This window comes from Heptranchias perlo, chromosome 1 (assembly GCF_035084215.1).
Source record: "Heptranchias perlo isolate sHepPer1 chromosome 1, sHepPer1.hap1, whole genome shotgun sequence".
Taxonomy (NCBI): Eukaryota; Metazoa; Chordata; class Chondrichthyes; order Hexanchiformes; family Hexanchidae; genus Heptranchias; species Heptranchias perlo.
The window spans coordinates 141,198,440-141,211,065 of record NC_090325.1 but is presented as its reverse complement, the minus strand read 5'-3'; the positions used below and the strand labels follow the sequence as shown (position 1 = coordinate 141,211,065).

Here is a 12,626-nt window from a genome sequence, read left to right as displayed (position 1 = left end):
TTCACTTACATAATGACACAGTTTCTTCATTCTCATTTCTGATGGTGCTTCACAGAACGTGATTTTTTGTTTGTACATGTAAGCTATTAGAATTGCTTGCTGCACGATTTTGGGAAAATTCTAAAACTACTTCTAATTCCTTAAACAATTGGTTCAAGTGAGTGAAGACAACAAACGTAACAAAGAAAATTCTCTAAGGCAGAGAGGGTGAAATTGGTCTTAGGCGGTGGCGCAAAACGGGCATTGCGAATCGGCCGCCTATTTTACACCCCGTATGATTTCCTTTTCCATTAACTTCAGTGGAAGAGAAAATGGGGCGGAGTGTAAAAGGGGCGGCCGATTCGCATTGCCCAAGATGAATTCCACCCCCATAGTGTCTCAAACGGAAGTTCCTGGGCAGGCTCAGTTCCTGAAATAGTGCTTTTAAAAAAAAATCCTCTGCTATCCCCTGTTATTGCTGCACGAAATGCTAGACGTATTACAGCACCAGATTTTTCACCATGTCTTAAACATGAAGACATTTACCTTTCAGTGAAGGCCATGTATCCTCAAACATTGTCCTCCCATTTTATCTTTGGATCTCCCGCTGGCTCATGTATCTCTAACACTGAGAAGGCACTTGCAGCTGGGCAGCCTGATCCCAGCCATCGTTAAATATCACCTTTCGCTGAGCATTAAGAGGCACACAACAGTCCACTGAAGCTCCCCTATCTTCATCTATAGAGAGCCAGGGTTACGTTCACATGGTACAGAGTTCAGATCAGGAACTGAGCAGAGTAAGATAATCTGACCTGCAAGCTTCCACTCTATAGCATAACATGGTGATGCTTCAATGCGCTTTGCTGCCTTGCATGTTTCAATTTTTGAACTTAGTGAAAGATAAAAATGATCAATTGCAGATGCAATTAGCTTTGTGAAGAAGTAATTATATTGCCAACCGTATAATCATGCTATAGTCTGTTTATATAACAAAGATTGCAAGACACTTAACCTTGAGGGCTAGGATTGCCAACCTATCTCCGGGAATGAAAGATTAATCTCCCAGGCACTGCTGCAAGCAACCCGGGAGAAAAATCATAGGCAAGTAGAGTTTGCACTTTGGCATTCATGGTTCGCGCTTGTGGACTTTCTTTCCCAGACTGCTTGTGGTGTCCCTGCATATTCCACGAGGTCCTGCTCTGTCCTCCTTTATTTGAAATGAACGAGCGGGTCACTGTCACTCTCAATGGCGGGTTCGTCTTTCAAAGTGAAGGTGCCTGGCTCGATCTTGCGGGATCGCGTGTGCACACGCTGCCCAGCTACAGACGTTAGTCAAAGGGCAATCCTCTCTCTGATTGATTGGCTGCAGAGACAGGTGGGGACTCTAAGTTTAACAGATTATTGCTGCTCCTGCCCCGGACCGTGGTATGTCCAGCAGAGCAGGTCAGGGGAAATATATTGAATTTGCTGTTCTGCTCTGAATGTAGAAAAATAGAGCATTGGAGAACATTTCCAAACAAGATCCAATAAACATTAATTATCAGTTTCAGAAATATTCAATGTAAATCAAATCATCAAATGACTTCTACTTATTACACCACAAATTACACACTCAATCCAATTCATGAGAAATTTCAGATGGTTTATAGACAAAGCCTAATGTGTGAATAGCGTTATCGAGTTGCAGCATTACTTTCATTAAAGCCAGAACCACAATTCAGCTTTTGTTGTTGTATAAAACTACAATAACAATTAGGCATTAATCATGTTATCAAAAGAAAATAAATAATTCACTCGCTATACTATTTAAATGTTAAACTGAAGCCAGGCCTTTGAGGTGTCGTATTTCATTTAAACACTGATAATTTAGGGCATTACACAATAGAAGTGATGTAGCCACTGCTGAAGTGATGACGAGTAATGAATGTCGCTTTCTCGCCTCTCAGGCTGCAACTGCTCTGCGCGATGCCTTCGATCTAATACAGGAAGTACTGTAACAAAGGGTCACCTTATGCCAAAATAGAGACAAATACCACGTTCAGCTCTATAAATTCTATGTGTTGAAATGTAAGTGGCAGATAAATAGTCATGGGACGGAGCAATAAACAAATAATAAAGGGCTGGAAACCCAGGCCGAGTGACATAAATATGACAAATCGGACACTGAATAACTTAAGGAAGTGTCTTTGTCAACATTGTGACTGACAAAGAAGAAAAATGGCAGGAAGGCAGAAGGGTGTAAATAATTGGAGTGATGAGAATGAAAATAAAAAGGAGTAGAGGGAGAGAGACAGGAAGAGAGAGAGTAACAGATTGGCATATATACTCATTATATTACAGAGGAGTGCCTGCTCCCAATGTAAGGCACTCAGATGCATTGACAACATATTGCATTAAGTTTCTTTCTTGAGACTTTGAAAAATGGTTTATATTGCAATTAATTAACAATCTTTTAAAATTATATTGTGGAATTATTTTTGACAGTTGCTTTTCTGTACAGTTCTAACTTTGTATTGGTGCTATTGTTGACTTTCAGTATAAATGATCAACATTGGATATACAAAGTTAAAATATATATTTTAAAATGTTTCTTTAATGTTTTCTTCTTTACATATGTGAAACTCTCAATATAAGTGATATAACACAAGAACCAGAAAATTGCACACATTATACAGCATTTGGTACATTTTATTTTCAGGGCAGCCTAATTTGCCAGAGGGGTCCTAAAACTGGAGCTAGGCCCCTTATTAGCATATGCAAGGGGTTTAATGCCTGTTTAAGGTGGTTGCCCCAGACTCCTGAAAAATGGCCTGACCCAGTATTGGGTTGGATGTCTTTCAAGTGTCCTTGGGATGCAGGTCCCCAAAATTGTCCCTTGTTGCACCCATTTTACACTCGTAAAACGGGCACAATGAGGTCCAATTTCTACCCCAATTAGTTTAAAAGAAATCTGATTTTTGGACAGGTCGCTATCTCATTGAAGGATAACCAGAATCTGCATGTAGAGTACAGGTGCTGCATAACTGCTTTTTTTTAAAAGAAAGAAAATCAGTAGTCCAAGACTAGTGTTACAGATGTACAGTTTCAAATAAGATAGCTGTGTCATTCTGTTCATGACTATAGAACTTGCGGGCTCAAATTTGCATTCTTTTCCTATTTCTTTTGGTGCTATGGGTGCAAAGGCACTCAACTGCAGGGGGCCCAACCATTAAAAAGTAAATGCAATAACATTTGCATACTGTGGACAATCGTGACGTGATCAATCATGATCATCATTTGATAAAATCTTCAAGAATACGTCCAGCCATAGTTGGCAACTCTATGGAGGACCGAATATGGCCCTTTGAGTTTAGACTCGAACTGTTTAAGATCCTCCCTGCAGGTGCCATGTAATGCTATGACCCAAGAAAGTGTTTAAAGTTTTTACAATTCAGTCAAAATTTTGGGGAAGAAAGTAGACAGTTGACTGATTTAGTATTCATGTTGCCTTATACCAAGAGTAATACTTCAGTGCGTTTTTTTTGTAGTTTATTAGATGTTTTGATTTCTTCCTCTGTTCCACTCACTATTATTGGACCCACAGGTGCTAGCCACAGGACTGAGTGGCCTCTACTCCTCATTGCCTACTAAATTGGAAGTGAAGTCTGATGAATGGCACTACCTTCAGCGAGAGGACTGGATACAGATTCCAACTCTGGTACAGTTTATGAACTCCCTGGAGTTCTGTAATGCAGTAATACAGGTAAAGACATACTCAACAATATGTACAAATATAAACATTCGTAAACAGTGCAAGGTACTCGTATTTCACCTCTTGGACCTGGCCTAGTGTTCAGCCTAGATCAAGTCCCCTGCAATGGTTGTATGAATCTTAAGTGAAATGGGTTCTTTAGCTTCTGCTGAGGTTACAAGACAAAACTATTCAGAATTCAAAACTCTCTTTGATCACAATTCTCGCTTCCAATATTTTCCCAATGTTGCTCTAAGATTGAGTCAGTAAGTAGAAAAAAGTTATGTTCCCCAAAATTCATATCTATCCTCTTCAGGAACAGAAAATGTTTACCAAAACTTTAATGTTAAAAAGAATTCCATGCCTATATTGAACTACCTGTACCCAGAATATATAAAAGGTCTTGGATATAGTGCGCAATTCCTGTAAGTGTCACACTTCTTGTTATGTTTTAGTTGTCATACTTGAGACATCACATTTTAGCATAGCCTCTGACTCAAATGAGCAATGCCACGGGAGATCTGGCTAATAACATTATAAGAAAGGTACGACTACGTGCGCTTTATATACATCACACTTTATATACATCACACTTTATATACATCACACTTTATATACATCACACTTTATATACATCACACTTTATATACATCACACTTTCGGTTTCATATTTAGGGCATCATTAGGGCTTTTTTCAAATTCCTTCCACCTGATTGGTTGATATGCAAATCTGTTAATTGCTATTTGTTCATATACCAATTTCTCAGCAAGGAAAAGACAAGCCAAATATTATTCTGGTTATTTTAGCATCTATCTTGCCTTCCTGGACAGGGTACAAGGGAAAAAACATCATCTGGCAGGAAATCTTACCTCTAGACTGCAATCTCCCTTGTCTTTCTCTATTTTATATTACTGACCAACAGTCCCCTGAATTTTACCCTCGTTCTTTGTAAGCTCCAAATGTGCTGTCTTGCTCCTCCCAACATCCCCACTATGTTTAGAAAAAAAAATGGAAAAATTTATGGCACAGAAGGAGGCCATTCGGCACACCGTGTCTGTGCCGGTCGAAAAAGATCTACCCAGCCTAATCCCACTTTCCAGCACTTGGTCCGTAGCCTTGTAGGTTATGGCACTTCAAGTGCACATCCAAGTACTTTTTAAATGAGTTGAGGTTTCTGCCTCTACCACCCTCTCAGGCAGTGAATTCCAGACTCCCACCACGCTCTGGGTGAAAACATTTTTCCTCAGCTCCCCTCTAACCCTTCTACAAATCACTTTAAATCTATGCTCTCTGGTTATTGACCTCTCTGCTAAGGGAAATAGGTCCTTCCTGTCCACTCTATCTAGACCTCTCAAAATTTTATACACCTCAATTTAAATCACCCCTGAGCCCATCCCATCCAATCTTTTCTTAAAGCTAAAATTCTCCAGTCCTGGCAACATCCTCGTAAATCTCCTCTGTACCCTCTCTAGTGCAATCACATCTTTCCTGTAATGTGACCAGAACTGTACGCAGTACTCTACCTGTGGCCTAACTAGTATTTTATACAGTTCTAGCATAACCTCCCTGCTCTTACATTCTATGCCTTGGCTAAAAAGGAAAGCATCCTGTATGCCGTCTTAACCACCTTACCTACCTGCCCTGCTACCTTCAAGGATCTGTGGACATGCACTCCAAGGTCCCTCACTTCCTCTACACCTCTCAGCATCCTCCCATTTATTGTGTATCCCCTTGCCTTGTTTGCCCTCCCCAAATGCATTACGTCACACTTCTGTGGATTGAATCCATTTGCCACTTTTCTGCCCACCTGACCAGTCCATTGATATCTTCCTGCAGTCTACAGCTTTCTTCCTCACTATCAACTACACGGCCAATTTTTGTATCATCTGCAAACTTCTTAATCATGGCCCCTACGTTTAAGTTTAAATCATTAATATATACCACAAAAAGCAAGGGAAGTGGTACTGAGCCTTGCGGAACCCCACTAGAAACATCCTTCCAGTCACAAAAACACCTGTCGAGCATTACCCTTTGCTTCCTGCCACTGAGACAATTTTGGATCCAATTTGCCATTGTCCCTTGGATCCCATGGGCTTTTACTTTTTTGACCAGTCTGCCACATGGGACCTTGTCAAAAGCCTTGCTAAAAGCTATGTAGGCTACATCAAACGTACTACCCTCATTGACCCTCCTTGTTACCTCCTCAAAAAATTAGATCAAGTTAGTCAGACACAGCCTTCCCTTAACAAATCCATGTTGACTGTCCTTGATTAATCCGTGCCTTTCTAAATGATGGTTTATACTGTCCCTCAGAATTGATTCCAATAATTTGCCCACCACTGAGGTTAGATTGACTGGCCTGTAATTACTAGGTCTATCCTTTTCTCCCTTTTTAAACAACGGTAGTACAATGTTAGCAGTCCCCCAATCCTCCGGCACCACACCTGTAGCCAGGGAGGATTGGAAAATGATGGTCAGAGCCTCCGCTATTTCCTCCCTTGCTTCATTTAACAGCGTGGGATACATTTCATCTGGCCCTGGTAACTTATCTCCTTTCAAAGATGTTAACGCCCTTAATACTTCCTCTCTCACTACGCTCATCCCATCCAATATTTCACACTCCTCCTCAACTACAATCTCTGCATCGTCCCCCTCTTTTGTGAAGATAGACACAAAGTATTCATTAAGAACCAAACCAATATTTAAAACAACACTGTATTCTAACTCATTCTTTCCCAGAATCTCAAAACAGTAAAACCCAGTATCTCCTGCAGTCATTCCTTTCTCTTGCAATCTACAAGCTTTTAAAATGCAAGAGTGCCTTCATCTAATTGCATTGCACCTTCTCTCCGACTCTTTCTGACCTTAGTGGTGTCCTATGCTATAGGGCGTGGTCCTATACTTGGGTTTCTTACCTTAAAGAAAATCTGTTTTATATGCGGTGGATGTTCCTTTTGTCTAATTCTTTAACTTGTTCTTCTGCTTTAGGTGGCTCATCCCATGATACGCAATCAACTTGTGAACTATATCTACAATGGGTTCCTTGTGCCTGTCATGGCTCCTGCACTTCATAAAGTTAGTAGATTGTTTGCTGTGAGTTTCTAGCCAAAGTTTGTAATGATTAATTGTGCTGTACTTGGTGTTGTACCTGCACTCTGACAAATTAGTCGCTGTGGTGTATAGGTATAAACATTTGGGGGAATTTGTGACTTCTCCCCCTTCTTCCATAGGTATTTTAATCTATACCCCTGTAGGAGTAGGACTGAATTATACTCCCCCGCCCCCCCCACCCAATAACGCAGAAAAATGTACACCCTAGCTTCAGTGATACAGGGGCAACGTGACTGCCAGCACCTACAGAGCTGGACCGCAACAAGGATCAGCAGCTTCCGGAGAGTAAACTGTTAATTATAAACCAAAAAAAAATCTCTCCTGATGGCTCAGGAGCAGATATAGAGCTACACAGATCTGGAAGTACCCAGGTTCTATTCCTGGTTTGGATTAGCTGATCTTGAGAGATGGTGTTAGTATCACTACAATTGGTGCAATGTGTCTGGATTAGGAAGGAGATAGTTGGCTAGAGTTCCTGCTAGAGGTGCACATGTGGATGTCGGGAGAGGACTGGATGCAGCTCCCTGTCATTTCCCATGAGGTTGAATAGACCTCCACACCACTGAGTACAGCTCACAAGTGAATAGAGGCCAATTGGACAAGGGTGATCAATGCTTGTGGAACTGTATCTCACTGAGAGAGGAGGAGAGGTGAGAAAGATAAAACTAAAAAAAACTTAAAACCATTTCCCTTCCTTTTACTCGCTCTGTTCCTTCTTATAAGTTACTCATGTGTATTATCTTCAGATTCTGATGCAGGGCTATGTCTGATATTTTCCTTTCTTTACAGATGCTGAGTGTTTCCAGAATTTTCTGTGTTTATTTTTTCATATTTCCTGCATCTGCAGTACTATGTATTCTTTTAATGCTGCTCAGCTGTGCTCTATCAATGAGGTCTAGTGAGGGGTTACTGTATGAGATTGTAGGGTACGTTTTCTGTCCGCACTGTTGGAGCAGAACGAGCAAGAGGGGCTGGAAAAGACAGAGAATTCCCTACATTGGATCCTTGCAGTGTGCTAATTTCCAGATGGCCTTTCAAACTGGCCTAAAGTGGTCTTGCTGAAAATGTGAAATTGATATTAATAGCTTGCTAATGATTTCCCAATTTCCTCGTGGGGCATTTGCTCAGTTTGCCCATATAAAATAGGTGATGAAAGTCTGGTATCTTGTTACCTTTCAGCTAGTGACTTCTTAAAGGGTCACCTGCTGGATTTTTCCCAGGAGCATTTTTGATGGTGGAATTTAACTAGATTTTTGAGAATTGGATTTGTGATATGTTCTGTTTCTTGCTACATTTTTGTGTTTAATTATTTGTATTTCTGGATTTTTGGCAGCAAGATTTCTGATTGCTACAATTAAAAAGTATGGATACAGGTATTCCTCTGGATAGTCCTGTTTTTACGTTTTTGTAGGGGATGAAAGGTAGACTGTGAGGCAGGTTTATTTGCATTGAAGGCAGACTGCCCACGTCCATCTTACCCATGCAGCATATCAGGGACGACTGTCTTGGCAGGCTTTGTGTTATCAGGAAGGCAGTAATGGAGTTGTATCATCTACTGGAATCTGACCTGAAGACAACCTCCAGTATTGAGTCAGCACCATCTGTCAAGACCACCACAGCTGTGAACATTTATGTCTCAAGCTTATTCTAACACAAGGGACATCAGCAATGTCAGTCAATCCACAGTGCACAAATGCACCAAGCAGGATTTTGATGATGGCATGCCAAGTAAATCAGAGCATGAGGAAGTGTGAGCATTCATGGGATACTCCTGCTTTGTGAAGGAGCTCTGTCACTGAGGGCCCTGCTGCAGATGACCCAAGATTTGCCACCGGCTCTATGCTGGACTGCAGTTCACTTAAATGGTCATGCACAGCTGCAGATAGTGAACTCCTCCCAATTGACTGCATAAAATATTGGTGCTCAGATGGAGGCTGTCTTTTAAGCTGCAGACCCATGAGAGAAATCTTAGGGCTCTGGCTGGGGAAGGACGCCTGCTGGTTCTCTGGCTAGCAGCTTCCTGTTCCTCCACTGCCGCGACTACATCTCCTACTCATGCTCTGATTTACTTGATGTACCATCCTCAAAATCCCCTAAATCCTAATACATACCTGAATCCCCTGAGGTGGATGTACCTGGGTGATGTTTGCTATGGATAAAGTGAATGACGCAGGGAGCAATGAAGTGCTAACTTGTTCCATTTATGTGGCAGTTTTGTCTGGTTCTTGGGGCTGACCTGTAGAAACAGAAGAGGCACATATATTAAAATACCGGCTGCAAGATAGCTCTGCAAACAGAACCGCAGGAATAATTTTAGTAGGCTCCGCTGCCAGTGTGGAGGCTTGCTAATGGCGAGTGTGGGTTGGGATAAAAGGACTGAAGTGTGTAGTAAGGGTTTGTCATGGTGGCATGTTGCAGTGTGCATGAGTTGAGTGTGTAATGAGTAAAAGAATAACAGTAAGAGAATAGTACTGACCTCAGGTTGAGAGTAGCCTCTGCCTTCATTTCCCACTTCCTCACCCCCTAGGCCCAGGATTTAAAGAATGAGCAATTTAAGGGCTTAAAGATGCTGGGTCCTTCTCCCACACAGATTTGCTCTCTCTTGTTAAGTGTTGTGTTCTGCAAGGAGAAGTAATGTTGAGATGTTGGATGTGTGAAGAGTACAGAATGATATCCAGGTCCCCACAGTGTGTGTGTGTGTGTGTGTCATGCAGTTAGGTTTTGCTGGACTTGTTTTGTGGGCTCACCTGTACAGCTGCTAACGCAACAATAGTTCTAGTTTTATATTACAGTTACAAAGTATGCCCTGCTGCATTTTACATCTGCGTATGAAGCTAGGAAGTAGCTGCTAAGTTGTGTCGGTGCTTTGCATGTGGCCTCAGTCAAGGTGTAAGAGGTTGAATGGAAACTGGCATGCAAACCTCACCTGCTTATCTTGTACAGGGAAATACTTTGGAAGATTTTCTTAAGTTTTTTTCTGGCCTTCTGGATGTTTGACACCACTGTAACTCTTTGTATGACCTCCTTCCATGCAGTCCAAATATCTCCGCTGTGGGAAGTTGCCTTTCTGTAACAAACAGGGTAACTCTCCCCTTGCCCACTTTGTTTAGCAGCAATTACTTAGAAAATATACCCTTATAATATTTCAGGGTTATTGAGAGTGCTATGCAATAGATTGTTCTTGGTAAACCATATTTCTCAGGTTCTCCATTTTGTAACACTGTTCATTGAACTTGGCAGAAAAATATTTCCCAGATGTTGAATAACAAAACTTGTCTCTGCTGTGAGAGCTGCAAATGACACCGGGTAGTCTGAGGGTTAGGCACACATTGGAGTAGATTTTGACTCTGTGTGCGAGAGTGTAAAATGGGTGATAGTGAATCAACAGCCCGTTTTACATCCCTCCCGATATTTATTTCTATTGACTTTAATGGAAATAAAAATTGTGAGAGAAGTAAAACGCGGTTGCTGATTTGCTATCACCTGTTTTACACTATCAACACAGTGTCAAAATCTACCCCATTGAGCTGAGGGGATTGCTGGCAGTTCAGAGGTATGCTGCAAGTACTGTGCTTTCTTTCCCCTCTCATTACTGTTGACGTGACTATTCTGTTTGTTTCAGATGACTGTGGAAGAAGTTATGACTACGACTGCGTACTTAGATCTGTTCCTCCGCAGCATCTCAGAGCCTGCACTGTTACAGACTTTCCTGAGCTTCATTCTCCTGCATGAGCATGAAAAAGTGCCGATTCTAGATACACTCGTCAGCCGAATTAACACTCCCTTTCGGGTAAGGTTCCTTTCTACTTTGACCTAACCGTGCTGTTGATTTATAGTTGTGTCACATTGAAGCCAGCTGTTTCCCCTCTTCCAACATAATTGTTTGAGAGCACGCACACAAAAACAGAGTAAAAATGCCACTTGAGGAGGACTGATCTAAATTAATGACAGAAGGGAACTCTAAAATTCACAAGCAGCAAGGTCACAAGTTCTATCACTGGTCTGTGTTGAGTTAGATTTTTTAAGCTGGGGTGATAGTGGGGACAGTACCATTGGCTTCAGTGTCCCTGGGCTAAGTAAGGGAAAATCAGCCAGGGTTCCTGTGTCTGACTGCAGTGACCCATTGCTGGAGTGAATGTGTGTATCCTGTGCAAGACAGGGTGGGGAGGAGATTTCATGTAGTTGTTATGTATGCTAAAATAAATAATGATCAGAAGAATTCTTCTTATTATGTTTACAGTTTTACTGACACATAGGTCCCAGCTGGGACCTCTCAGTGGGTCAGGCAGCATCTGTGGAAAGAGAAACCGAGCTAATGGGCCTGATATTACCATGGCGGCGGGGGGTCGATTGGGCACGTGGGTAACGACCCGGTGAAATCAGTCTGCTCTGCGCGCAATCACAGGCTGATTGGATCCACTTACCTGGTCTTCCGGGTTCCCCGCTGTTGAGCTGCGCGTCGGGCGGACTGCGCATGCACAGTAAGGTCTGTCAGCTGGAGGAGCTCTATTTAAAGGGGCAGTCCTCCACTGACTGATGATGCAAGAAATAGGAAAAATTACAGCATGGAGCAGCCCAGAGGGAAGGCTGCTCCAAGGTTAATGATGCCTCCTGTTGGATGGGGTGAGGAGGAGGGGGAGGACAGAGATCTTCCCCCCCAGCGGGCGGGAGGAACCGGCCTGCCTCTGCCACCAAGAAGACCTGGCTAAATAAGGGAAAACCAACATATCACCCACCTGCATACAGTGCAGGAGGCGCTGCAATGACCTAAGTAGGTCAGCCAAAGTGAGTACATTTACTCATTCCCCTACACTCTGTCTGCCACTTCACCGCCCCCACCCCACACCTCCTTCTGCACAGCCAACACTACTCTGTCACATCACTCCTCACACCCACTCAAACCTCATCCTCATCTTATCTGCACTTACTCACCTCGCCAGTACTCGTCCCGCCACTGCCACTCAACCCAATCCTCATACAATCTCATGGCTCTATCTCATACTCACGCTCTCGTGCATCTCTTTCACGGTCAGCCTCACTCAACCTGCCACTACCTGTGCTGCAGCCACAGGGCATGCATCACATATGTGCAGTAGGAAGCGTAAGGCAAACGTGTCGTGAGCATGAAGGGGATGCACAAGGGTGTTTGAGGGTTTGTCATGGTTTTTACTTATATTTAATTTCTTATCAACTCATATTACATATTATATTGGCACCACTACTGCCATGTCTTTGCGAATCTTGTCTGGTTTGTGCAATAATGCCCTTTCCTGAGGATCACAATGAAGACCCATAACTGATGCCACCCATTGTGTCACTGCAGAGTGGGTGTAGGTGTATTTGCAGGGCTCTTTTGTGCAGACGATTGAGACACGTTGGCGATGTCCCCGGTGGCACCCTGGAAGGATGCGGAGGAGAAGTTGTTGAGGGCAGTGGTGACTTTGACAGCGACAGGTAAGAAGATGGTGCTCGGGCCAGCCGGGAGCAGCTCGGCATGAAGGAGGCTGCAGATGTCCACGACTACATGTCGAGTGACTCTGAGCCTCCATGCACTGCTGCTCAGAGAGGTCCAGGAAGCTGAGCCTCGGTCTGTGGACCCTGTGGCGAGGGTAGTGCCCTCTGCGATGCATCTCTCTCTGCGGTTGCCCTCCCTCCTGCTGTGCAGGTGGATGTGTCACAGCACTGTGTTGTGGAGCTCCACGTGTCAGAGGTGGACGGCGTGGCCGGCGAGGCTGGTGATGCTGTTCGCCCTCCGAGGAGGTCATGACTGCAGCTACGGCAGCCCCCATCCGGAATATGTACATC

General features: G+C 43.1%; 1 protein-coding gene across 2 annotated transcripts in view; it reads left to right on the top strand.

The window, feature by feature from the left end:
* Positions 1-12,626, top strand: part of fhip1aa (FHF complex subunit HOOK interacting protein 1Aa) — a 149,554-nt gene that overhangs the window by 94,112 nt on the left and 42,816 nt on the right. For both annotated transcript variants that reach the window (XM_067992080.1, XM_067992071.1), the window contains 3 exons: positions 3,563-3,721; positions 6,699-6,785; positions 10,444-10,611. In XM_067992080.1, the coding sequence (XP_067848181.1) occupies positions 3,563-3,721; positions 6,699-6,785; positions 10,444-10,611 (414 nt within the window). The remainder of the gene's footprint in view (positions 1-3,562; positions 3,722-6,698; positions 6,786-10,443; positions 10,612-12,626) is intronic.